General features: G+C 45.7%; 3 protein-coding genes across 6 annotated transcripts in view; all 3 read left to right on the forward strand.

Annotated features, from left to right (window-relative positions):
* Positions 1-14,057, forward strand: part of AGO3 (argonaute RISC catalytic component 3) — a 38,335-nt gene extending 24,278 nt beyond the window's left edge. Inside the window, exons 17-19 of the mRNA XM_027444011.3 lie at positions 163-264; positions 1,774-1,973; positions 2,626-14,057. Coding sequence (XP_027299812.1) covers positions 163-264; positions 1,774-1,973; positions 2,626-2,734 — 411 coding nt within the window. The 3' untranslated portion in view covers positions 2,735-14,057. The remainder of the gene's footprint in view (positions 1-162; positions 265-1,773; positions 1,974-2,625) is intronic.
* A 496-nt stretch (positions 14,058-14,553) lies between these two features.
* On the forward strand, positions 14,554-20,672 carry TEKT2 (tektin 2). Of its 4 annotated transcripts, none has more exons than XM_072027456.1 (10): positions 14,554-14,695; positions 15,400-15,572; positions 15,975-16,100; positions 16,703-16,908; positions 17,027-17,170; positions 17,849-17,963; positions 18,397-18,504; positions 19,206-19,349; positions 19,606-19,685; positions 20,229-20,672. In XM_072027456.1, the coding sequence occupies exons 2-10, from the start codon at positions 15,417-15,419 to the stop codon at positions 20,440-20,442; spliced, it is 1,293 nt and encodes a 430-aa protein (XP_071883557.1). In that variant the 5' UTR covers positions 14,554-14,695; positions 15,400-15,416; the 3' UTR covers positions 20,443-20,672. The 4 variants fall into 4 exon arrangements, with proteins under 4 accessions (XP_071883557.1, XP_071883555.1, XP_071883556.1 ...); XM_072027454.1 differs by lacking the exon at positions 14,554-14,695 and adding an exon at positions 14,706-14,914; XM_072027455.1 differs by lacking the exon at positions 14,554-14,695 and adding an exon at positions 14,706-14,910.
* An 885-nt stretch (positions 20,673-21,557) lies between these two features.
* On the forward strand, positions 21,558-27,093 carry ADPRS (ADP-ribosylserine hydrolase). Its single transcript, XM_027443799.3, has 6 exons — positions 21,558-21,869; positions 22,615-22,711; positions 23,538-23,745; positions 23,852-24,036; positions 24,125-24,225; positions 24,782-27,093. The coding sequence occupies exons 1-6, from the start codon at positions 21,602-21,604 to the stop codon at positions 25,072-25,074; spliced, it is 1,152 nt and encodes a 383-aa protein (XP_027299600.1). The 5' UTR covers positions 21,558-21,601; the 3' UTR covers positions 25,075-27,093.
* Positions 27,094-27,275: the final 182 nt, after the last annotated feature.

Below are 27,275 nucleotides of genomic sequence, written 5' to 3' on the forward strand. Positions count from 1 at the left end.
GTCACACATTCTAGGTTACTGTATTGACACATTCCAGACAGTGCTGAAGCAGTTCTTTCTCTGAAATGCTGCATGTTTTAAATGCAAACCTGTATTTTTAATTAGAATTGAGGTGTATAAACAGTTGTTAGCTGCACTGTTTTTAACAAACCTTTTATTTAGGTTGGACGAAGTGGCAATATTCCAGCTGGAACAACTGTAGATACAGACATTACGCATCCATATGAGTTTGATTTTTACCTCTGCAGCCACGCTGGAATACAGGTATGATTATCTTGTAAGGGTGAATTCAGAATGCTCTTATTTTCTCCCTTTTGTGAAAAATGTACTTACAAACAGTTCCCTAGTAGGGAAAAGACGTTTAGCTCTGTTCTGAGACATCACATTATTGTTGGGCTAATAGTATTAATTATTTGCTTTAAGAGATGGTCTCTGCTACGTTCAAAACTTACACTTAGTGTAATGTAAGGCAGTGTGTGGTCGTTTGCTGACTAAATGCAGACAAGTGAGTTACAGACTGGAAATGAAATCCACCAATGTGGTGGTATTGCCAACAATACAAGGGAGAATCAACTTAATGACAAAAACTGTGTCAGGATTCTGGTTAAAAATGGAAAAAGTTCACTCTTTTTATCATTCTTCACTTTTTTATCATGTGATTTTGTGGCCGTGTTGTTGTAAGCTCTGTTTAGGCTAAGTAGGTATGTTTTCTTTTCCTGTTTTGAATCACTGCAGTGTTTTTATTCAGAGGTCAAAACATCTACTGCTTTTCTCCTTACATACCTCTATGCTAGGTCTGGCCAAGCTAGTTTTAGTCCCCTTTGGAAGGGGAAAAAAAAAGTATCAATATAAATTGCAGGAGAAGTGTCAGCTGTAAGTACAGCTCGTTGTTATAGCAAGCCACAAGTCAGTCTGTACTAAACTGAGATTTTATCTATCCTTAGGGGAAAAAAGGATTTCTAGACTGGCTAAAATACAGCTATTGACATAACCTGGTTACACCGTAAGGTTTAGCTCTAGTGCATCACATCCTTTGAGGGAGAAGCAGGAGGGAAGAGGAGCGTTCATTTATTCCAGAGCAATGTCCTTTCAAAGTAATTGCATGTCAGTCATTTAATGGAGAACTTCCAAGAGCTCCTAAGAACTCTGCACAGCATTCAGTGCTTGTTATGGTCTGGAAGGAATTGTTACGGTAGTAATGGTGAAAGTCAGCCTGCATCTGGTTGATGTACAAGTATCTGTTTCAGCATAATGCCAAAGAGCAATTGTAGCTCTTAAACCTGTAGGCAAGATGACATTGAGTAAAGCAAGGAAGTGCACATTTTATACAGAACTCCCTAGGTAACTTCTGAAATACTGGAACCATTTCTAGTCTCCCTGCTAGAAGTTAGGGGTAGTAAGGAACTGGAAAGAGTTAATTGCAACAGTTATTTCTGTGAAATGTCTCGGTGAAAAACAGTTTTAATTGAGGGTAGTTAAGAGGTGGTGTAATCAGTTTAGTCATGTTGGAAGCAGGCTTCAATTGTTAAGGGTTACCTAAAAGGTATGTGGGCTTTTTTTACACAGGCAATGGTAATTGAAGTAACATAATACGAACAGTAGACATTTATTAATCTCTACATACATTTAGGGCTGACATAAGCCTGAAATTTCCTTGGCTGCTGTTACCAAGGAATTCAGACCAGACAGTCTGGCCCTTTCTGAGCTTAAAAAAATGACTTGATTGCATGGAAAAAAAAACAGCTAAGTGAACTGATGTTCCCTTCTTCTTAGGGTACCAGCCGTCCCTCACACTATCATGTTTTGTGGGATGATAACTGTTTTACTGCAGATGAACTTCAGCTGCTGACTTACCAGCTCTGCCACACGTATGTGCGCTGTACACGATCAGTTTCTATACCTGCACCAGCGTATTATGCTCACCTGGTAGCATTCAGAGCACGATACCATCTTGTGGACAAAGAACATGACAGGTAAAGAAAAATACACGTGCTTTAAGATCTTGTCCATTTTGGTCTCTGCTCCGTTGTCAGGCATAAAGCTATCTGACTGTAGGTAATTACCTCTCATTTTGCAGTTAATTTGTATTAACTCTGTGACTAGACCTAAGTTACTCATTCCTGACAGGTAGTGCTGAGTATCAGATGAGTGGGTTGGTGGGTTCTACTGAGTAACACTCAGATTAAAAGGATTAAGTATAGTGTCATAAAGCAGCTTTTACTTCGATGTGGTCTGAAGGAGTCAAGCCACACATTTTTATTTTTTTTTTGCTTTAGAGTATTCATGAATAAAGCAAATGTTAAGTTTTTTGCACCTAGCAAATGTTAAGTTTCTTGCACCTAGTTTCTTGCAACTTGCTTTGTATGTCACAAGTATTTCATAAACTTAAAATCATCGATATATTTTCAATGAGGTATTTTTAGATGAACAAATTAAACAAGGTAAAGCGATTTGTCTGTTTGCTCAGCAACCTCGAGGCTTTTGACAAGTAGTTTTTTCTATTTGTTTCTATTAATATTGCCATGTTACCCTCCAGAATGCTGAAGAGATGCAAAGGCAGCTTTTAATTGGAATTAATATGATTTATAGCCCTGCTTGTCTTCATTTGTCTCCATTCTCTTGCAGTGCTGAAGGAAGCCATGTTTCAGGACAAAGCAATGGCAGAGATCCGCAGGCCCTCGCGAAGGCTGTACAAATTCACCAAGACACCTTACGCACGATGTACTTCGCTTAAGTCAATAAAATGGGAGCATACTCACTGAGAAGGAAGAACTGAAAAATTAAGCCACATACAATGTATGTTTCCAGTGGGGTTGGTTTATGGGGTGTGCCTCCGATCATGCTGAAGTTGACACTGTGCAGGGGCGAGAGGCTAACCCTTAAATTGACACAAGGAAGATTGTTTACTTCATCGAGGAACACAGCACTATTATGCAATATGAAACCAGCCAACTGCTTTTTTGGCGCGGTCTCCTGTAGGAAGCACCGCCATCATTTTTTTTTATTTCTCGTAGTTTAACCCTCTTATGCCTTTACCTCAAGTTGCTCGGCAGCACAACTATCTTTGCAAAAAAAAAAAAAGAAAAAAAAAGGATGGTGTAATTAAAAAAAATAGCAAACAACCTTTACAAGAACAATCACAATGATTGTTTGGGAGAGGAAAGTGTGCAAAAAAAAATTTATTTTTTTTACCCCACTGCATTGAGGAATCTTTCTCTCAATATTGCCATCAGCGTTCGAATGTGAACATATCTGAGTACATTTGAATGTACAGCACTAACTAGAAAAAAAATTGAAGGGAGGGAAGATGTTTTGCACACTAATCCAATAATTTGAACATAATTTAGCCAACTGCTGCCTTTGTCTTTCTTCACAGCTTTGGAGTCCTCAGCTCCAATAGTTCCCTTCTAAAAAGCAAACAAAGCTAGTGGTATTATGTGCAGGCAGTAGTGAACCAAACTCTTCTTGCTCCCTGGTGAATTTACTAAAGCTGCTGTTTTACCTAGTCCAAAAGTTTCAATTATTTTCTATCTGGCAAGTCAAATATCTTGAAGCTTCACGTGAGATCAGATGTCCCAAGTTTTATGGGATTACATATAGTAAACACCAGAACTGAAACTTTAGAGCTAAGGTCTTTTTGGAAAAAGAAAAATGCTAGTTTACTTGCTGCCTCTCACACCTTAATGTGATTTCATATGTATGTTTTTGAAGTTTAGCTTCCTTTTGTTTCTTTTATATTTATTAGAGTAATAATAATGCTTTAATTTAATTATTACAGAACATATGGTCAACATCAACTTTTATTTTTTAGAAATGTAACCATGTTTATTTTTAAAAAAAACTGACAACTTGTTTTTGCTATCTTTTAGTGCAATAAGCGTTCTAAAGGAAATCTGTGTCCATTGAGCTGTACTAAAGCAGTGTTTGTACCACTAACTGTGGGATAATGGACACCTCCATGATTTTAAAAGGACAAAGTAAAAGCCTTAATTTTGAAAGGAAAGTTTTATAGTCAGAAGGAATCTTGCATTTTCCTTTTTTAAATCAAAAAAAAAAAAGCAAAAATGCTTCTAGAACTCTGCAAGCTTTACTTGTCACTGCAGTATTTTGATTTAACAAAGGAATTGGCCTTATTTTTGGCTTCGAAATGTGGAGGATATTTGAAGTAAATGAAAAGGGTTTTTTATTAAGATCTAAGTTTTTACATGCTTAATTAAATCTATTTGACATCAATAAAATGTCTGGAATTATTAAAAGTTTTTAGGCTTTTTTCCTCTTTGATAATGACTTTCCTTTTAAAATTAAGTTATTGGTAACTTCATTTCACTTTGCAAATAAAGTAAGAGGGCTGGGATAGTTCTAACTTCAAATCACTGAAATGTGAAACAAACTAATGGGACTCTTTCATTCCACTTTAAAGGTAAAACAATATTTAAGATGTCAGAGATGAGCATTTATTCAGTGAGGGGACTGGGGAGTTTTGCACTTTGTAAACTCGTGAACTGCATTTTTGACTGTTTTTATTTGCACTGGTTCATAGTATATATATTCTGCAGATCGTTTATATGGGCATTGCTGTTATCCCAGCCCTTCTGAACTCCACCTGCTCTCCACATGAAAACCAGTGGGTTGGTATAAGTAGCTTATCTCCTGTCATTTATCTCCTGAAATCCGTTGTTTGCCAATATACTGTATTTTGAGCCTAAAATCTGAGCCCGTTTTGCTTCAACAGGCATGAATCTCCCCCACCTTTTCTGCCAGAAAACAAAGTACTGTATTTTGTGCATCTGTATATTGTATGGAAATGTCCGTAGTGCTGTTCACAACACTGTCTCAAAGAGCTTTACTAAACAGTGTATATACGTATTTTATCTCCCAGTATCCAGGAAGATAACGTTTTCAGCCTAACTTTGCAGTTACAATTGCACTGGAAATAGTCACGACGGTGGGCAGTTCGACGGTGGCTTTTGGGGCTCCTCAGAACAGGTTTGGGGTGAGCAGGGGAGATTGGGCAGATCCTGAGTCTCCTGGGGGGCTGCACGCCTTAGCTGGATCTGCAGGTCCAGGGTTGTCCCAGCCGTGCTCCTTGGCTTCCTAATGCACTTACTTTCAGCGCCTTCAAGTAAAACTGCTGCAGGGAGGTTGGTGTGACTGAATAATCTGAGCAAGGTGGTTCCCGAAGAGATCTCTGAAATGCTTTTCGTAGTCAGTAACCCGATGGTTTTCTCTCAGAAGCACTCTAGCTAGTAGTTCTGTTTATAAAAAGGTTCAGGTTAGGGTTTTTATGGAAAATCAACGTTTTAAAAACAGAATTTTTTTAAAGAAGCTATTTTACAAAGATTTCTTGTGGATTTCTGGCATTTAGATGAAAATTCCTTTTTAATCAGCCTTTTAATGCTCCTTTCAGAGACACTGTACACTTCTCATCCTGCCCACACTCAGTGACTATGATCTGAGAAGCTTTTTTTGCTTTCTACTTTCACCAAAAAGAAAATAAGTTAAAGCAACTTCATTGGGAAAGTGACTTAAACGCTAGCTCGACAAGCAATTTAACCTGGTTTTCATGTGAAGAGTATTTGGAAGTTTTAATCTCTCTTCTTGGTTTTGCAAATATCTACGTAAAGTGCCGATACTTATTTGTATTATGATATCAACTTACTGGCGTTGTGAGGGCCACACATTTATGATGCTGTAGCTGCTATATTTATTTAAATGGAGATGGACAATTACTGCACTAAGGAATGAGGAGAATAAGCAAGGAATCAAGGTTAGATAGATATCTTGTTTTTGTTTTCAAAAGAGAATTAATGGTGTGAAATATCAAGTGTAACAAAGGGTGCTGTCATTTTAACTGAGATTAAATAGCCAGATATTCTTCCTTTGTTTAAAAACATATATATTTTGATGTTTGCAGTTTGGGGGTGGGGGGTTGGGATAAATGGTACCTCATCTGTGGTGGCAGTTTCCGGTATATTTTCAGAGTATATGGATTTCTTTTATTTTTGTACCTGCTCTCCTTTTAAAAAAAAAAAGAAAAAAAAAATCTCAAATTTTATGTGCTGTTTGGGGACACCTCGAGTGGCGTACCAGATCCCCCCTCTCTCTTTCTGGGAGCTGTCCTTGTACAGCCCCAGGAGGGACGCGGGCGAAGGCTGACAGTTCTACTTTGCAGACGTGCTGGCCTCGTTCATATGCCTATCTAGAAAAAAAAAATAATAATAAATAAATAAACAGGTTCCTATCTCCTAAGACACCGTACCAGTTTACCAGACCGAGACCTCGCTTGTACTTACAAGTGCCACTCGTTGCTCCCGTGGCTGGTAGGGCATCGGCCACGCAGCGCGGGAGCTGCAGCGCTGGTACCGTGCCAAAACGGGACCCACTCCCCCGGGACGGAGCCTTGCCGAACCCCGTGATCTCTAGAGACTAGTAGATCCCGAGTTGGAAGGGAGTAGAGCGTTGTGTAGTCGAGGCGTTAAACTTGCAACATCTGCTAACAGAATGACTGACTCCACTGTAAGTAGCTTTTTTTTGTTTATTTTTCTGTAGGGCACTTCAGCTGTGGCCATTCTACTCAGGATCGCTGTTAAATGTCTCATTTGGTTGAACGCGTTTAAAAGTTGTTTCTGCAGAGCTCATTCTGGCATCCTTTTTGGAAGTTTGGCCGTAGAAGTGTTTTTTCAGGAGTAAAGTGGGTTTCTGAAAGCTGTCAGTCAAATTAGTTCAAGATGCGATTGGTCCTAAGCTCGATTCGCTTCGTGTACAAATTTCTGTCCTATAAAATGGTTAACGCAAGATACCAGATACTCATCTTCTGTACCAATTCCAGCTCTGAATACTGGTTTTCTACTAGTCCTGAAGTTCACTCTGGTGAAATTCCAAGCTCTGACTACAGTTCAAAAAGCTTGAGGCCTTTTTTTTTTTTTTTTTTTTTTTTTTTACACTTCCTTCATATCTTGTCCTCTTTTGATATTTTCTCAGTTTTGTGAACTGAGGGTTTAGAACTTTACTCAAAGCACTTTTGTAACCAAGGAATCAAAAGCTCAGATTGTGTACCTTGAAACTATCAATTTGGTTTTTGGAAATCGTTATTTCTAAACGGCCGTCTTGGTCTCTGCTCGCGCCAGGCAGATCCTCTGTCCCTTCCAGTGCTCTGGAGTTCTTCGGCTGCTACTGGCAGATTGATTGGATCCAGTGAGAAAATCCATAGGGATGTCAAAGGGAAAGACCCCCTGTCTTTCTTTTCTACCCAAAGACGGTACTTTAGGTCAGTGTTGGGTATTAGGATAACGTTTTTGTTTCGGCACACGTTGAAATAAAACTCCCCTTAGCCAATTCGCTCATTTTTTGTAAGCCTGAAAAAAAATAGTGGTTAGAGCTTGAGCTAATTGATGCTTTCTGCTAGTAGATGATTTTGTATTTTGTCAGTATTTGAGTTATGAGAGAGATGCGTGTAGGATCCTGGATTTTACCTCCCTAGCAGAATCTCAAGAATCCCAATCTCTATAACACTAAAACAAAAATGTTTGTCCCTGGGTAGGCGAAGGTGCATATGGAAGGGAAGGAATTGCAGGAGGGAGGCTTGCAAGGGAGAATGTTGAAGCATCACTTAGAGAGGAACGAGGGTGTTGGTGGAGAGACTCCATCCGCTTTGCATCCCATGTGCCCTGGCCTTTTCAAATTTTGGCTGAGGAGCCCCTCAGCTAACACGGGTAGTTAACAAAGGGTCCTTTTAAAAACAAAGTGGTTCCACTGTTTAAAACTTGGAGTGATTTTTATTTTTTTTAAAGCAAGACAGTCCTCAGAAAGTGCCTTTTTAGAAGATGGTGCTGTAGATTTTTATTTTCCAGTTGTACGTGGCTGAAAATTTACGATAAATAATTGAAAATGCCAAGTGTTTGACGGTATCTTTCAGGTACTCTCAAGCATCAGTTTCTCTGAGTCAGGACCAAGAATAACCTGGAAGGTGTTTTCATGTTGGAGGGAAAGGCATTGAGGAGCGATCACCAAATTCAGCTGGTAGGCTAGAATCAGTTTTGATACTTAGTCAATGCAATTTGCCCCTTCACATTGAGGGGGCACGTGGCTGGGGGGGGGCTGTAGGAGGAGCAGCAGCACGGGGACGCTCCGGGCGCGAAATAGCATCCGTAACTTGTGAAGGACGTTGTCTCCTAGATGTAGCAAGCACCCAAAGATGAAGCAGGCAAGCTGAAAGCTCTCTGAAGACTTAACGAGACGGTCAGTCCTACTGTGAGCAGACGTCACACGGCTTGTATTTTCAAGGAGTGATTTGTGTATATTATTGGGACTTACTCCTAACTGTGAGTTTTGGTGTAACAGCCTGGTGGGGTGGGTGATGCTGCCCTGGTCAGATGGTTGAAGATGCTGTGGGTCCATAGTGAGTTTGGTGAGCATTCCTCCAGTCAGGAAAAGCTGTAGACTAGACTATTAAACACTGCACCTCAGTAACCTTGTAATGCTGCATAAAGTAATAATAATAGCAAAGTTCTGCTTTGATTACACTGTAATGTGCTTGCACATGCCTGCAAAAAATACACACAACTTTCATTTTTGTAATGGTCTTAGTAGCAGTTTTCAGACTTTTTTTCTTTTATGATGAACCTTGTCCTTTATTGTGGTGTTTCTGTATATTTATTGGTAATCTGTGTGCAGCTCGTAGGTCTGTATGTCTGGTCTGTATGTTGCCTTTAACACTTATTTTTAGGTGGGAGAAGTTTCTGAATGTTTTTTTTTTCTTCTCTGAAGTCAGCTTAACTCTTAAGTCATGTTTGAGAAGATACTGAATAAAACAACTTGATAGACAGCCTAATTTAATTGGTAACTTGTTTTTTTAAGTTGAAAGCTAAAATGAGTTTGTGTTCATTTTTATTACTGTTCATACACTATTGGGCATTTAAGATGTAGAATAATTTGATGTCAGGATATTTCTGAGTATCAGGAGCTTAAGCATAAAACTTCCACTTCAATTGCAAGTGGTGTCGTTGCAGGAGTATGTTTTGTGTCCAGGCTTTTCCTAGGAACAAGCAGAGCTTTTTAACACCTATTAACTAGGACACAATCAATGAAACAGTTTGGGTGTACAATTCAAGAGTGGGGACAGTGACCCTTGTCTGGAGTTGCTGACACCCCTGTGTCTGAAGGGACTCTGTCAGATTAGCTGGCAAAATAACACTGCTGCTTGTGCTACCCACAGAGGCCACGAAACAAATACCTAACTTTTAGCTGTGTACATTTCTTCTGATTGAAGTTAAAGAAAGGAACTGATATTTCTCGTAGCTGAACAACTTTCTTGTTTTAGTACAGTGCCCAATGCGACTTTCTTGGTATTTAAGCTTGCAATGATTTTGAATTTTATGTTCCCAATTTCTTAATGTTGTTAGGCTAGGATTTAGAAAGCTTTTTTAGTCTAAATTCTGAGCCAAAATTGTCTTCTATCCTTTTTAGTAGTAGCTGTTTTTATCTTTTAGACTAAAAAGGGCCAAAAATCTTGTACCATCAGCTTGTTTGCAGCAATACTCTCCATCTCTTCCCTTGCCTATGAACCAGTTTCTTTTCTATCTGTATTTAGATTTACTGAAGCTGTTGAGATTTGTAAATTCCTGCCTTCTCTTTCTATACATTGCAAATGTGATCAAAAGAAATGAAATGGATAGGCTTGCATCTGACGATGCTGGTTTCTGTCAGGCACAGATCTCTTCCGAGAAGTCTTGCCTTGCTGATGAACTGTAGCACATATGGGTTTAATTACAATAGAAACGGTCTGTGTATTTCTTTTGCATTCATTGGAGGGTGCATGATGCTTTAACGTATCCAATTTAAATACAAGCTAATAAATTGCTGAAGATGTAGACACGTGAGTATAATATTTCAAGTGAAGAAAGAAAAATCCTCGTTTTTCCCGGCAAAGTTTGAGATTTTCTGTAATTGATACTGCTCATAGTAAATTGTGCTGTGCTGGGATTAATCCTAAAATTGAACTGACTCAGCTGTATGTTTTATGAAGAGGAGAAGAAATGGTAGTGGTGACTATGCTATCAAACCAATAGCTGAAAGCTCTGAAAATGCAAGGAGGAAAGTTGGCTTCCTCCCCCAAGAGCTGAATATACTGAAAAAATCTTATGCTGCTAGAGCCTTGTGAACCTGTACCTTTGTATCCGCAGTTTACTCGAGTCCCCACAAGTGACTACTTCAAAAAAACTCATCCAAGAGGAGGGAGGGAAGCTTTTTTCCTGCATTTTTTAAGCAAGAGTGCCTGTTCACCTCCATAAAGGAACGCGCTGAGAAGCCGGTGGCAGTGCCTGGAACAGCTGTGCAGTTAAATCAGCTTATCTGTGCTCTGGATCGAAATCTTGAAGCTACCTTACTCGGTTCGAAACAGATAAAAAATCCAGTAGGTCGGTGCTATTTGAAACAACGGAGCCAAGGGGTTTTGCGAGCAATATCCAACCCCTCTGTTAAACACAGATGCTCTGATAGATTTCTGGTTATTATCTGCTGCTGTGTGCCTGGCTACCGAGAAAAGCAGCAGGCAGTCGTGGAGTGAATGTTGCTGTAGCACTGCAGTCGCTCTGCTCTTCCTCAGCTCTTAACCTACCTCCCCGCTTCCCTCGCGCAGGATTGCTGCTGTCTGCGTGGAATTAGCGATGTTGAGGACGTTGGAGCTGCATCAGCTCTGCCCGGAGGAGAGGCGTGGTGGCGATGAAAGCAGCTGCCTGTAGGGATAAAGGCTTCGGTAGAGGTTGGGTGGGTGTTAAGTGAGCTATGGTCACCCTGAGCCCTTCAGGGAAGCTGATGGGAGCCTGAAATGGTAAATTCAGTGTCCCGGACTGTTTGTGTCAGACTTGAACTCATTGAGAGCAAGCATGTGCCTTTTTCTGATCAAGGACAGAAGGTGGAAAAACTTGCATTCGCATTGATAGTGTGGTTAATATTTTTCTTGAACCAGTCTTAAACGTGAAGTCCTTGGTCAGAACGGAGTTTGTTTTGGGTTGAATTAATCAAAGTGAGCCCTGAATTTAGAACTACCCAGACAGGAGGAGCTTTTAAAAGAAGTGGTTTCTGGAGAGCAATGTCATCGAATAAACGTACTTCCTGGTAGACTTGCAATTTTTTAAATAAACTTTAACTTTGATATGTTTCTCTGGTGAGAATCATTAATTCTGCCTTTGTTTGAATGTTGCCTGTCCTGTAAGGTCTTCACTCTTCGCTGTGCTCCCGCAGCTTTCTGGACGCTCCTTTGCTCCTTTCCCCTGCCCCATCTGGTGACTGTAAGGACCTGAGGAATGTTGTCTGGTGAATGTAGGGAGCAGTGCAGAAGTCTGGTGAAGTGGGAACACGGTGGCGAGGATTAAACATCACGGATGGTAATTTTTTTAGAGCCCTCTTGCCAGCAGCTGAGGGTAGTGATGTCTGTGCACAGAGCTGTGTGGTGTCGGGTACGGAAAGGTTTAGCAAAGTGGTGTGAGAGGGAGAAAAGAGCCTCTCCTTTTACATCAGGGTAGCGAAGGCAAGGCTCTTGTATGCTGGGTGCTGCACAACAGAAGGCACCTCGTGTCCTTAGGGGCTGGTTCAGGCTTAAAGCTGCTGTGAAAGTGGAGTTTGAGAGAAAAATGGAGGAGCTTTTTAGATGGCTTATATTTTATGCAGCTTTAAGGTGCTGCTGGGTTATCCAGCCAGGAACTCAGCAAGCAATGCTGGCTCTGAAACGGGTTCCCTCTCAGACTTCGGGTAAGTGGTTTTGTCTCTGGTTTTTGCCCTACCTAAGAAATGGATGAGCTGTCTCACATCGCCTTACGAGAGCTAATATAAGTGTTCTGAGGATGAATCATGCTGTGGAAGTGCTAAATCCTTGATACACACCTGTGCACCTTCTTACAAGTTTGCTTCTTCACTTAATACAGTTCTGTTTGAAGTCTGTCCGTCTCTGACATGAGCCTGTGCTCTTTGCTTATATCTCATCACAGCAATGCCCACGGAAGGCATTTGGGATCGGTCTCATAATGTTTACCTGCTGCTTTCTTTTCAGATGATCTTCTGTTTCCATTTGTTGCAAAATAGACTCAGATGGCAAGTTTATTTAAGTGAAAGGTTTATTTTCCATTGCTGAGGATCATATAGGTCTTTCATACACATTTGGTAGTTGAAAAATAACTACTGCAATACTATCTAGCAACACAGAAAAATATGATTATGTTGAATTTAGGGCTGTGCTAGCCCATAAATCATAGGTCCACAACCAATTTAAATACAGATGTGCACAAATTAGATATTAAGATACTTATTATTAATCTTTCATAATGCTTACACTTGCAAATCTCTTAAATACATTCAGAACCAATTGCTTTGATATAAAATTGATGTTTTGCAGGTTAATGCTTGCCCAGACGTACGAGTGAAGTAATACCCACTGGGGCAGTGCTAAATTTATACTTCTGAAGTTTTTGAACCTGATGGTGTGCAAGCAAAGTAGAAACTTGAGTAGTGCTCCTTAAGTGGAGAGGAGAATTGAGTGCTGGAAAAATCTCAGTGTGAGGAAGACTGCTAGAGATGAAGTTTGTCTTCTGGCCTCCGGCAGCTCTGCAGTCATGAATGGCTTCTGTAGGGTAATCGGTTTTGTACATCACTTTCCTCCTGTGGCTATAGTTCTCAGTTTTCTTTGGACTTGATTTCTATTCTTCAGCAAAATGTTCTCATTCTGCAGTTTTCAGTGTTGAATCTAGCCTTGAGAAAACTTAATGGTGTTTTTCTGTAGATAAACCTGCTTCTAGAAAGTTGCGTTTTCTGTCTGTTTTGCAGACAACTGTGAAAAGCCAGCCTCAGCACAGCAATAGAGTTGACAGAACAAGTTCTTAGTCCGAGATGATTTTACAGGCTTGTTGCCCAGCCTCTGCTGCCATGATCAGTGACACCAGTATACAGACCCTGTGTTCTGCAGGTCAGGCAACGAACTTTGGGCTCACACAGGGTATAGATCTCCTCCTGGCGGTTGTATTCTTGTCTCTTCCCGTGGTGTAAGCAGTTAAGCTTGCCCCCAGGTAGCCTGTTGGTGGATAAATGGTATTGTTGGGGAGCGGGGGGAGCTAGGCTGTTTGAATGGCCTAAAGGCGTTTTGCTCATAGATAAGAACATTGTCTATCAAGAGGTATTACTATCAAGCTTTCACTGTAATTGGTAGCATTCAGTTATGAGCCAGTATGGGTATTAAAATATCTTCAGGAGATGCTGGCTCAGGTGGCATAGTGTGTGCCATAAACATTGCTAGTGATCAATCTGTATTTGTGTAGGAGACTTCTGGAAGCAATGTTGTGCATATAAATTTTGCGTATTTAATAACATGTTTAAATGAAAAAAAAATAAAATAAAATTGTGCTGTTTGGGATTCCTTTTCAGAATAAAATTCTAATAAAGCAGTCCGGTGGATTGAGATTCCCTTCTATGTGTATGTCTTGCTCTTTCTCCTATGCTGGTAACTGCTCCCCTCCCGTGACGGTGTTACATTGCTGAGCAGGAAGCCGAATGTGTTCCCACCATGAAGGTACCGGGGCTTGTCAAAGCAAAAGGGAATCGTTTCAAGAGTAAAGTAGAGCTGTGACTTGAGACGTTGCACAAATCGATTGTAGACAGATAGCAAACAAACTGGTAAAAGCCTTTATTTTTACTTAACCATCTTGACCATGTGTGCCTATTTGTATTGCGGATGTGGGCTGCAGCCATGCGGGGTGGGAGGGAAACCATGCGTCGGTGTGTTCTGAGGTGTGCGCGCGAAGCAGAAGGGGTGTCCTCTGCCCGTTCTCCCTTTCCAGAGAAATTGTTCTTGCCAAAATTTTCTACCTGTTGCAAGAGTTGCTTTCTTTTCAGCACAGTAAAATGTCAACTTTCACTGTCCCTCCCCTCTGGTAGGCATCTGTAACCTCTGTACGACTGTGTATAGTACACACAACAGTCATCAGATCTCTGCTGGCTTTAGATACCATCAAGTTGGGTGTATTGTAAAACCAACCGTATTCATTTGAAAAATAAATTTTTTTTGAAATGCAGATGTGATACTTTATTTTGTTACACTTGCATCGCTTGAGTTGCTTCCTGAGGCATGGATGGAGATGGAGGTGGTGGAGCAAGTTGGGTCAGAGCTGGGCGGTAGCTTTGGGGGGAGCACAGGGCATGACCCCCAAAACTTTGTCAGAAAGTGATTTTACTTTCAGCCTTGGGTTTGATTTGACCGAGTGCCACTTTTTTTTTTCTTAAAAGCTAGGAGGGACTTGAAGCGCTCAGAGGGGTGGTTTAAATCCCTCTGCCCACAGAAGTGGGAGCGTGGGGGGGATATGATGGTGGTGGGTGCCCAGTACTGGGCACAGGCAGACAAAATCCTTTGTAAATCCGGGTTCTGAGCTTCTGTCCCTGTCCCTTGGGTTTCACCGTGGAAAAAATAAGAATAAATTATTAAATTCCTGCTTTTGCTTCTCCACACTGCCACGCCTGTCCCTCGGGCTTCCCCTTTAACAAATATCAATAATAATAAATTCCTGCTTTTTGCTTTTTGTTGTGTTGGAGCATAACTCCTGCAGTAACCGACAGGAAGATGGAAGCTTCGCCCCGGTAACGGCCCCAGGGGTGGCGGTGCCTCATAGCAACGGGGCCGCACACGGGCCAGGAACGGGGAGCGGCGGTGGCGGCGGTGAGGGGGCAAGGGAGGGCCCTGGGCCCTGAGGGGAGCAGCCCTGAGGCTGCCTTGAGGCTGGGCAGCACCGCTCTGAGGGTCCCCTGATGGCTGTGGGGGCCCTGCCCCAGTGCCTTCCCCTCAGCTGCGGGGTCCCGGAGGGTCTCCGAGCCCTGTGCCCCTGAGGGTCGTGCGGGGTTGGGGGGCTTCAGTGCTGCCTCAAGGGGCTGGGGGTAGGTGTTTATTACACTGGGATGGTCGCGTGCCCTCAGAGATCTGGTGGATGGCGGGGTTTGAGGACGGTTTGAGGGGCTGCGGTCTCCTCAGGAGCTGTGGTGGAGCTGTGGTCTCCCCTGGAGCTGCTCTGAGCCCCCTCAGTAATCCTCAGATCATGAAGACGGCGGTGAGCCATACAGCTCCTGCGAAGCCTCCGAGTCCCCTGAGAGCGCTGCCAGGGCAGAGCCTAGGCAACAGTGACAGAAGCAGAGCCGCTGATGGAAGCGGCTGCGCTGTCCCAGCCCCGTAAATGAGAGGTGGTGCCAGGGGCAGCTCCTTGGCTCTGCCAGCAGCGCTGCTCCCCGGGGAGCCACAGGTTGGAGGGGCTTTCCTCCTGGCCCAGGAGGGCAGCTCCGTTTACCCTTCCCCAGAGGCAAATTTTGCTTCCGTGCGTCTCCATTTAGTGTGTTTCTGTGAATAAATGTTAATTTTCTGCTCCCTTGCAGTCGCCTGTTCTGGCGAGATGGCCACGCTGAGCGTGAAGCCGGGGCAGAGGTTCACTGTGCCGGACTGGCACACCAACGCCGACCTCATCTCAGCCGATGCCGAAAGCCAGCGTTCGGCTTCCCACCGAGTCCGGCAGGAAACCCGAGCTCTCCGCAACGAAACCAACAACCAGGTGGGCCTTCAGCAGCTCAGCTGCTCCTGGGGCTGTCAGAACAGCAGGCTGAGGAGTGTGGGAAGGTGTCTAGATCCCATTGTACAAACTAGGGGAGAGTAGAGGGGTTTACCTCCTGGAAACCTCCTAAATATGCTCACAGGAAGTAATTAAATATTTATGTGCAGTGATATGTGTGCTGTCATGAGCTCCCAGGGTGTGATTCTCACAGCCCTTGCAAGTTGTGTTGTTTTCTGTGCTCCCCACTTGTGTAGGTGGCTGTTTGACCAAACGACAATGCTACACCTCTGCGAGGGGTCTGTCAGTTCTGAATCCAGGAAAAGGCTTCGGCAAGTTTCACGATTTCAGTTTAAAAAAATAAACAAAAGAAACCAACTCATGGCATTTCTACTCTAATTCCAGGCGAAATGGGATGAACATGACAACCAAACCCGCCTGACTGAACGTATCAGCAGTGTGAACAGATGGAAAGAGACCCTGGACAAATGCCTTGCAGACATAGATGAGGAAATCGATGCCTTAGCCAAAGTATGTTGGGAAGACAGATGGCTGGAAATCAACCTACGCTTTTAACATGGGATGTTAAATAATTGATCTGTGTCTTCTGCAGTGGGCAAGCCCATATGGTGTCCAAGGTGGGGGCTTATCACAGGTACACTGGGATCAATACCTGATGAAATGACTTCCTGGAAAGCGAGCCAGTGTGTTCTTGGCTGAGCTAAGCCATTTTATGGAGCTGTGCATTGCATGCACGTGTTCTTTTTTTTTTTTTCTTTTTTTTTTTTTAAGAGCTCTGAAGCTTAGTGAGCAGTATGTTAAGGCCTTAGTTTGAAAACGTTTGATTTTAAATAGAGAGTAGCAGTGGGATGTGTCTCTGATTCTTTTGGTTCTAAACCCACGGGCTGCTCCTTTTGGAGCCCTTAGCCCCCAGCAAGGTGTGACTCCTGGTGTGAAGAACAGGCGTAGAGGACTGGTGTGTTCAGCTCCCACAGTTTTCATTCCAGATTTGCTAAGAGGTTCCAGAACTGCAGATACAAGCAGTGGAAATGCCCTCCTACCAAGGGCATTGGTGGGTTTCCCTTCCTTTCTTCTTCTTCCACCCCCCTCACACAGCTAGCTTCTCCCTCCAGGTGAAGGAAGCAGCAGAACGTGCCCTCCAGGCAAAGAACTTGTCTTTGGACGTTGCTATTGAGTGCCTGACACTCCGTGAGAGCCGCCGTGCCATCGACGTGGTGAGGGACCCTGTGGAGGACGAGCTGCACAAGGAGGTGAAGGTGATAGACAAGGCCAAGAGAGAACTGCAGCAGAGGGTGAATGAAGCCTTTGAGCAGCTCTGGTGAGTCAAACAAAGCATCGCTCGTTTTTAAAAAGATGACAGGGGTTGTGATTTTGAAGTGGGGAGCTGCCTCTCTTGTCTGCATGCTCCCCACTGACTCCAGCCTTGCTTCCTGCAGCCACCTCCAGGAAGCTCGCCAGCAGCTGAGCTTTGACCACCGAGGCAAGATGGAAGCGTTGGAAATAGATCGCGTGTGCTTATCCCTCAGTGTGAACTCTCCCAATATCTCCTTCAAGGTCAACCCAACGCGTGTCCCAAACGGGTAAGTAAAGAGCTTGCCCTTGGGGGCCAAATCCATGCTAGTGATTGAAAGAGTCTTGAGTTACTGAGAGAGCTCAGAACAGGAGTTGGCTGCTGGGGGTTGTTGTGGCTCTTGGAACGTGAAGCCACAGCCTTTAGGGAGATGAAAACTGAATCCATGCTTGTAGTGGGCTGATTGCTAGTGACGGGTACTGGTGCTATCAGATTTTTCAGGATGTCAGAGCATACCTAGCCTGTAACGCCATCGTTGTCAGATAAATAAACAGCATCTTGGTAAAGGGGAAAATGGGAGCACGGTGAACGTGTTATCTAAATCGTCATTGCAAAACCAGGGAAGCTTGCTGCCCTGCCTCCCTGCTACTTGGCTACAGATGACAGTGAGTAGTATGGTATCAGCCTTTGGCACAGCTTATGGGGGAGCTGTTGCACATTTTTCTCTTGCTTGGCATTTCATAGCATGCTTTGGATGTGTCCCCAGTTTGAGCAGATGTTGGGCTTGGTGCAGGAGCTGTGGGGTAGCAAGCTCCAGCTGGTGCACTGAGGGGATCGGACAGGATGTGACCTCCAGAATTCCTGAATCGTTTTGCACTGCAGAAAGCCTTCTTGGCCTGCAGCAGGTGGTTCCTTTTGAACTGTCTTGCAAACACACAACTTATTTTCATAACTGATTTGTTCACAGATCGACTGCAGTTGATGAGTGGGAGCAGAATAGCCAATACAACAAGGATCATGCTGAGGCAGAAATGAAAGCCTCGACTAAGCTCCGAGAAGTGATCATGCTTGCCATTGCCCAGGTAAATTAGTCCCTTGGTTGGGAATCAGTGGTGCCAAAGTTCTGTGGGATCCAGCGTGGGAGAATGGGTTTGTGTGCTGTGACCAGGGAAAGGGAGTCTTGGAAAAGAGAGCATCAGCCCACACACCCTGCTGAGAGCAGTTGCCCTCAAACTTAACCCCCTTAAAAGGGGGGTTTGATTGTGCTGTGGAGGTTGCAACAGACTCAGCAACCTGGAAGACTGGTACCAGTCCATCATTCCCGTGCCTTTTGGCTACAGGGGGCTGCATGACCTGCATGTGCATGCCGGGGGGTCCTTCCAGCTGCCAGAACCCCAATGGTTTTGTTTATAGGCTTGTCCCAACCTCACACGTCTCATGTGATGGCCACATTGTCAGCTGCTGTGAGGGAGAGCCATTCGGGATGTGTGTGACTGCAGACTGTTCTCTCTTCAGACCAACAACGAGCTGGAGGCTCAGCGTGTAGCTACAGAGTTTGCCTTGCGCAAGAGGATTAGAGACATGGAGAGAGCCTACGATGAGCTGAAATGGCAGGAGCAAAATGTAAGTGGCGCTTGTTTGGTCATCAACCACAGCTTTGGGTGGGAATTGAATCCAAAGGCTGTTTGTTACCTGGAATGCTACTCGGTCTGAGCGCTTCCTTGCTGTGCTCACGTGTCCTGGTCTGACAGAAGGGGGGGCAGAGATGGGTAGGGGTTTCCCTGCTACAAGAAAGGCTCTGTTAAACCGTGGCATGCTCTTCTATTCCTTGGATTTTTATCCATCCCATTAATCTGTGATGGCAAAAGTCTGCTTTTCCCTACTGATCCTGCACTTGCAGGGGAACACAACTATGAGAGAGAGGCTGCCTATAAATCTGTCTCGGTTTTGTTTTAAATATAAAGATCGTTCCCCACAAAAGCTGTTAAGTGGCACATGTGTGATCTCTGCAACACCCAAACTTCCTCTGTCATCACTGTTGCTGTTCTGGCATTTCCCAGCAGTGCTGCCACGTTTTGGCCTTTTTATTTCACCCCTGGTCTCAACCACTGTGGCCATAAAGCACCGCAGCACCATGCCTGGTCTGTGTAAGGAGCCTGATGTATGAGCAGAGGGGTTCAACACTCAGAAGCCCTTGTTTTAAAATCCATTCCCAGCACAGTAAAAGCCCAGGTTGTGTGGGGGCTGTTTTCCAGCCTATACCCTAAGGGAAGGGAACTGTGGCTGATCATCATCACCCTCACGGTACACATCTTTATCCTTAGACCTTGGAGGAAATCGCTGAGATGGAAGAAGACATCCGACGGCTGGAGGAAGATCTCCGAAGGAAAATGCAAGATCTGAAAGTAGCACACACCCGCCTGGAGACCCGCACGTATCGGCCCAACGTGGAGCTCTGTCGGGATCAGGTACCAGCCTCACCTGGCACACATCCTGCCAGCAGGGATGGGGGAGCTGAACTGGGGTGCTTGCGTGAGTCTGAGAAGCGTGGCTGTGCTTTGGAGAAAATTACAGAGGGACTGAGCAACAGTTCCTACAGGCACACAGCAAAGCAAGCAAATAAATGTCCCAGCTGGGCTAGCAGGGGAACGAGAACTGTGGCCTTTCTAAAACAGCACATTGGTCCCATTAACTGCCACGACTGACTCCCTCCCCACCTTGCAGGTCCAGTACGGGCTAACAGATGAGGTCCACCAGCTGGAGGGAATCATCCGCGCGCTCAAGCTCAAGCTGGCAGAGGCACAGTAAGTCCTCTGCTCTCTGTAGCGATGGTGGCCCAGCATTGGGCAGGAGCTGCATTTTGGAGCTTGTGTCTGTTTAGAGCAAGAGTGGAAATGTTTTTTGGGCTTGGAGGGATGCTTCACTGGGCAGCGGGGGAGCAGGCAAGGCCTGGAGGTCTGCATGGTGGGAGGCTGGATGAGGTTCCCACGGCCCTTGCCTGCACTCAGACTGCAACCAGGCTTAATCAGCAGTTCTAAAAGGGAAAAAAAAAGTGGGTGAAAAGTGAAGGAGGAAATAGAAGTGCTGTTCTGTGCTGGCACAGGGCTCCCAGGGTGCACATCTCTGTGCTGCAATCTAGGAGCAGCGTGTGGGCTTGCTATTCACAGACACAAACAATGCTACTGCTATGCACCGAGAAGTATCTGGTGCATTAGCTCTTTATGCAAAGGCAAATGCTACACAGCTATTTCTGCTGCCAGAAAGTGGGAAGTTGGGTGTTTCCTGTCCAACTTGAGATGTGAATACAGTGTCTGAACCCAAATCCTCTCACTTGTGCTTGTTCTCAGGGATGCCTTGGACGCTCTATACAGGCAGCTTTACCGCATCCAGACAGATATTGGCTACAAAGCCAATTCCCTGGTGCTGGACAACAAGTGTATGGATAGCCGGCGAAAACTCGTGGTTCCTGCCGAGAAATTTGTGCCAGAGGTCGACACTTTCAACCGGACCACAAACCGTGCACCCTCCCCACTGAAGAACGGGCAGCTGGAGTTGGCTTAGCGTGCTGGGGAGTGTTGTGCAACGAGCCACGCCGAAGAGAGAGCTACCAGTGACTCAGTTCCGTAGTAGGGAAAGCGGACATCTGTGTCATGTTAGGATAATGTAATTCTCCTCCCTCTCTCTCTCCTTAGTTTGTTATATAACTGTCTGTCCCCTTGCATGATGTTTATAGCCTCTTGCACTCCAAGGAGCATTATAAACAATAAAGAGTCTGTCCCCAAGAGCAGTTGTCATCTGACAGTGTTGGAAGCATTTCGTGATGATTGAATCCATCTGGGCTCTTTAGTGTTTTAAGTCCTTCAAAGTGCGAGGCTGGGCTCTGAAAAGGGACTGTGTAATGGTGGCAGCGCGCCACATCTGCTCTCTGGGTGCACTGACTCGAATCTGCTCCCTTTAATGATTAAAGTTTGGCTTGGGATTTCCCCCCGCCTGCTAGCCCTGCAGAGCTAACACAAGCTACACGAACAAGAGCCAGAGTCCGTTCTGCCTCGCGTGCCAGCAGCCTTGTTTTAATCCAACGCAGGGCGAGGTGCAGGTCCTGCTCCTGGTGTGCTGCGAGGCGCTGAGCACCGCGCTCCCCCTGGGCACTGCTCCTAGGGGGAAGGAGCCCTGTGTGCTTCATGAGGGGATGGAGGAAAAATTAGCACAGGGAGATAAAGTGGCCATCTGGGAATAACGTCCTCCAGCCTGCTGCTGCTGGTGGAGAAGAGGGACAGGGCAGAGCTCATTGCTCTCTGCAGCTGCCTGGGAGGAAGGGGTGGGGAGCTGGGGTCGGCCTCTGCTCCCAGGGAACTGTGCCAGGAGCAGAGGGAACGGCCTCGAGTTGTGCCAGGGGAGGTTCAGGCTGGCAATGAGGAGACATTTCTCCTCAGCAACAGCGCTCAGGCGTTGGGACGGGTTGCCCAGGGAGGTGGTGGAGTCCCCGTCCCTGGGGGTGTTGAGGGAGAGGTTGGACGTGGTGCTTGGGGACACGGTCAGTGTGTAGGGGGTGGTTGGAGCAGTGATCCTGGAGGCTTTTTTCAACCCTACTGATTCTGTGATCCCATGGGCAGCCCCAGGGGCCCTGTGAAGCCCCCAAGCGCAGCCCCCGGTTCTCAGCGCGCTCCCCTCCGGGCCGCCAGGGGCCGCTGGTGCCGGCTGTGAGGCGCTGCGGGACAAAATGGCGGCGGCGGCGGGCTCCGGGTCTGGCCCGGGCTCGGGCTCGGGCTCGGGTCGGTCTCCGGTGGCAGCGGCCGCGGCTCGTTCTCGGCCCGGTCCCGCCCGGTTCCGGGGCTGCTTGGCCGGGGCGCTGCTGGGCGATTGCCTCGGTGCTGTCTTCGAGGGCAGGAGCGTGGTGAAGCTGCCCGACTTGCTGCGCTTCCTCCGCGGCTTGGAACCGGCGCCCGGGCCGGCCGGTGAGGGAGAACCGCCCGGCAGCGCCCGCAGAGGTGGGCGGAACGGCGGGGGGGGACCGGGACCGGCCCCGGGAGGGAGCCCCCCGAGATCCCCTCGCACCGGGCAGACCCCAACCGTGGGGAGCTTGGGGTACTTCAGCCCTGCCTGGGTGCAGGACCCTGGTGCTGTGGGGCTGGGGTCCCCCTTTTTGGGGCTGGGGTCCCCCCTTTAGTGCTCGGAGCCCCCCTTTTGGGGCTGGGGTCCTCCCTTTAGGGCTGGTTTTGCTGAAGCAGTGCCCAGCTCCCTGTGGCCGTGTCCTGGCCCCCGTGCACATGTTGGGCATGGAGGTGAAGCTGAGGGCCCTCAGATGTTTTTTGAGTGAAACTGGGGTGCAGGAGCATCGCCGTGCCTCAGTGGCACGATTTTATTGCTATATAACTTAAATGCAGCAGTGCTTTATCTTCTCTGCTTGTCAGTGCATGCTGTAAACTCCCCAAGAAAGAGGCATCTCTGACTTGTCCGTCTGTGCCTATGAAACACCAAACATTTTGTCTTGGATCTTATTTGTCTCAAAATGCTTTTTGTCTCGTTCTTGCTGTGATCGCATCCCTCATGCTCTGTGCCTCGCTGCTCTGATGGCCGTCGGCAGTGAGCGTGAGTTGCTGTCGGTCTTCTGGTAGTTTTTTAACTCCAACTATGCAGATAGGGGGTCCTTGGAAAGTAGGGAAGAGCTGGGAGCTGAGAAGGACGGGAGCTTGCCCTTGGGCGCTCAAGTTATGTTTTGACCTTCTATTTTAGAAACGCTTTCATACACAGACGACACGGCCATGAGCAGGTCTGTGGTGCAGTCTCTGCTGGCCAAGAGGGAGTTTGACGAAGTTGACATGGCCAAGAGGTAAGGACTGCAGCCAGCTTCTGAGGCCAGGGTGTTGACATTCACTAGCAATGGCAAAACTTTCTTAAAGTGAAGCAATCACTGTAATTTTCTGCAAAAGGGGGCGGGGGCTAAGGCAAAGTCATTGTTAATTTGTGGAGAAGATAAGAGTGATTGCTAATCCTGTAATTCATTATGTGCTTAGCGCTGTCCTGGAACATACAGCATCGTTAGCTTTGAAATGAAGCAGTATGGGATGTGCTGTTTTACCGTTCTGTATTGCAGCCGTGTGCATTTACCCACCTTTGTAAAAGATAATGCTCAGACATTTCAGAAGCATTTCCTTTCATGTTAATTTGTTGCTATTTATGTTTGTACTTCCCTTAATTTAGTTAGCGAATATTAGTGAGGTCAGCTTCAGCTTGTTTATGATCCATTTCCCTTTTGGATCCACAGCCCTGGCAGCATTTGGTTCCACTTAGGGGAGAGCATTTATTTGTTTAGAAAACACTTCCATTGAACTTGAACAAAAGACTTTCTTTGTGGTTGTGACCCAGGGAAATGTTTCCAGTTTGCTTCTATTTCAAAGCAAAGTTGAGAGGGAAACAAGTGGGTTGTGAAAGATGATGTTTATACACCCTTTCCTCCTTTCACACCAATTTTTGGGAGTGAGATTCTTTGCATGCAGAAGTGAATCAGTTGAACCGTGACTGTCACTGGATTGTCCATGTGCTATTAATTCACCCTATGAAGTGCCTTTTACAACCCTTTGCAACTTCAGTAACAGACCGAGTATCTCTTGTATTCTTTCTCACCTGTGTAACTGATGCTTTCTTGACCACGGCAGGTTTGCTGAGGAATACAAGAAGGAACCCAACAGGGGCTACGGGATGGCAGTTGTCAACGTCTTCAAGAAGCTCCTGAGCCCCAAGTGCAATGATGTGTTTGAACCTGCAAGAGCCCAGTTTAATGGAAAAGGCTCCTATGGAAACGGCGGTGCCATGAGGGTGGCAGGCATTTCACTCGCCTATTCTGATGTTCAGGATGTAAAGAAGGTATGATTCTTGGCCCTTTTGGGCACCCTGGCCCTGCAACTCCCTGCAGGCAGGCAGGTCCCACCATGGTCTCTCAGTTTTGCTCATTATGTGTTTTCTTTTGCAGTTTGCAAAGCTCAGTGCTGAGTTAACCCATGCCAACTCCCTGGGTTACAACGGGGCCATTCTGCAGGCCCTGGCGGTGCATCTCGCCCTGCAGGGAGAGCTCAGCAAGGAAACCTTCCTTGAGCAGCTGATTAGCCACATGGAAGACATAGAAGCAGATGATAAGTCTCTTACTGATGCCCGAGCGTAAGTAGCTGTGAGGAGCACTAACACTGCTGTGTACAGTTTGTTCTGGCTTTTCAGTCTCTCTTCCTCATTGTGCTTTTGTTTCCAGGCTGGGATTTGAGGACTTACCATTTTCAAGGCGCTTGAAGAAAATAAAAGAATTTTTGGAGCTCAGCAGTGTTCCCAAAGATGATGTATTGTTTGAATTAGGTAAATACCTTTCTTACTACTAGTGTTAGGAAAGAGCTGGAAGGAGGACCGACTCAGTAAGCCAGGGTCATTTGTCCTCCCCCAGGCTACCACTTTGGCCCCTGCTGCCTGCCAGGCACTGCGTGTGCTGGAAAGGCTGCGTGTGCTCTCCAGGCAGTAATTCTCTGAGTCCTGACCCTGTGACTCTCTCCCTGAATTGCTGGGAAAAAAAATCTGACTAAGAAAAAACTATCTTGAGTAAAGTTTCTTAATATTCTAAGACCTCTTGTCTTAATGGCTGTAAGATCTTCGTGTTGGATGAGTACTGCCAGCCCATGCTGGTGTGGCTGTGATTTGGTCTCCGGGGTGGCAGTGGTAGTGGTGAACATGGGGAGTGTTCTGCAAACTTAATTTTGCTCTTTGGCGTGATAAAATCAGCAAAACTAATACAGAAAGTAACTGGCAATGGGGTGTTAGGATGTTGCAATGAAAAGGGAACAGGTACTTGTGTGGGAAAGAAGACCGGAGTGTTCTGCAGCACTAAAGATCATTGTGCTTGTTGTTTTTTTTTTAACAGGCAATGGCATCGCAGCTTTGCGGTCTGTCCCTACTGCAATTTACTCCTTCTTGCGCTGTATGGAAGCAGACCCAGATATTCCTGAACACTACAGCAACCTGCAGAGGACCATCATCTACTGTATCTCTCTGGGTGGAGACACAGACACCATTGCCACCATGGCAGGAGCCATTGCAGGGGCTTATTATGGTGAGGAACAGATACCCCCGAGCTGGGAGCAGAGCTGTGAAGCTTTTCAAGAGACGCAGAAGCTGGCAAATAGCTTGTATGAACTGTACTGCCAGCGGCTCTGAGCCCCGAGGGGAGCTTGTGTGCAGAAGGCAAAGCAGGTGGTCACCTCTGCTGTTCTGGTCAGAAAGTTTGGGGGGGATCCCTGCCATCTGCAGACACCGGCGAGCCTCCATCGGAGAGACATCTGCTGTGAGCCGAGGGGTTTGAAGAGACGGGACGTGCCCTTCCAGCTGGGAAATGGCTGCATGCGGCGCCTTGGACAGTGGCGTGCCTCTCCTCTGAAGTACAGGAGCGTCTAGTTTTCATAAGATTTCTGCTTCTTGCTTTGTCCCAGTTCCTGCCACTATGTCACTTTGTCACTGCTGGGTGGGTGTCTGAACCCACTGACTCTTTTGCTGTTTTGCTCTGTACGCCGTGGCCTTCACTTCAGTTGTTAGCGCTGTCAAGCAGTGGCTCTCACAGGCTGCTCACCCCTCTTGAAACACTGATTTGTTCTCTACTGACCAGCTAAAGGCTGTGGGTGGGAGTCATCAGAGCAGCACGAGAGGGGAGGGAGAGCCTGGAGGATATCCCGCCTGGCAGGATGCTTCCCACCTGTACTGTGCAGTGAGGATGCAGGAGAACAGACCTCACAGGGAGGTTCACTACAGTAAAAGCAAAATGAAAAGTGCCAGAGATTGGAGAAGGGATTTCTCTGCATAGCTAGTGGCATTTTAAGAACTGCCCCATCCCTGGAGGCATTGAAGGCCAGGCTGGATGCGGCTCTGGGCAGCCTGCTCCAGTGGTTAGCAACACACTGAGCAGGGGGGTTGAAACTAGATGATCTTTAAGGTCCTTTTCAACCCAGGCCATTCTGTGATTCCATGAACTGCCTTTGGTGCATGCAGACAGAATCCCAGTAGGCTCATTGTTACCGCTGGAAGAAGGCATAACTAATTATTGTCCCTTTGGTGTCCTGTGCTCTGCAATCTGCCTGATGCTGTCCTGATTTATTACATTTTGTGTTCCTTTATGTCACTGACTTTCACATTTCTGCAGGCATTTCATTAGTTCCTAATCCTTTCACCCTGCATTTTTAATCCTGTCCTACCTATGTCCAGAGCACCAAGAGATTGCTATCTAAATCTGGGGGTGGAGGTACATCATGAAACCCAGCGTCACACAAGGATTGAATTCTTGCTCCTGCTGCAGTCAGCGACAAAAATGACTTCAGCAGGAAGCAGGAGCTAATTCTCATAGCTTTAAAACTACTTTGTAAGAATCATCTGAAAATAAAGGGGAAAGAAGGTTAATTGGGAGAGAACTTGGCAGAGTTTAAAAGAATTTCAGGGTTTGAGGCTGGTACTGGGGGGGGCAAGAATATTCTAGCAAAGCTGTGTTGTTCCAGGGTTTCAAGTTTAAAACCTTTGCCAAATGGAGCTGGTCAGAAAGGGAATAATAACAGCTTGTGTATGGCACGTCTGAAAAGGGTTTTCCAATAATTAAAAACAAAAGAGGCAAGCAGTCATCATATGGAAATGTTTGTAAATCTGAATGTGGCAGTGTAGTTCTGTGTTCTCTCTCTAGTATTTCTTGTAACACCAGGAAGTGAACGTTGTACACGAATGGAGTTCACTCCCTTCTGATAGCGGCACATGGCTGTTGTGTGTGTCAGACCGCATGCACGTGTGGAAAATCTGCTCGTGATAGTCATTCCAGGCTTTCCTGTACTCTGCTTCCTTCAAGTGCCAGTCTTCTGTGTGATGCTTTAATGGGTTTTCCTTGTATAAATGAATATCTTGTTCTGAGAACATGTGGAATTTTGGTCTTTTGTATATTGTGCTGCAGATCCGAGGTGTAAAATGTCAGGTTTTTCACGTTTTTCTGCCAGAGATGTCGACGTATTCACAGAGTTATTTAAAAGAAGGTATTTTCCCTTTAAAGGAGCTTTATAATTTTAAATGTGTGGAATTCATGAAGAACAGAAGTTTCCTGTTTAAAAAATACAGCTCATTTTAGGCCAGAATTTAAATGCATACCAAAACACTCAGCTCTGACTTTCTTGGAAAGAAATAAAATCATGCAGCTCTCTTTGTTATTTAGCCACTGCTCCTGTCTTTTCCTTAAAGTCACAAAGTTGATTCTGGGCTTCAGGCATGACATTGCCCTGGGGAACATCTGACCTCAGCCTCCTGAGCTGGAGAACAAAGCTGGTCAGGCTTCTGGGCAATTAGATGGCTTTATTTATGTTTCTGCCAGGGTTTTGTAGCTGTTTTAAAGAATC

Source organism: Anas platyrhynchos, chromosome 24 (assembly GCF_047663525.1).
Source record: "Anas platyrhynchos isolate ZD024472 breed Pekin duck chromosome 24, IASCAAS_PekinDuck_T2T, whole genome shotgun sequence".
Lineage (NCBI taxonomy): Eukaryota > Metazoa > Chordata > Aves > Anseriformes > Anatidae > Anas > Anas platyrhynchos.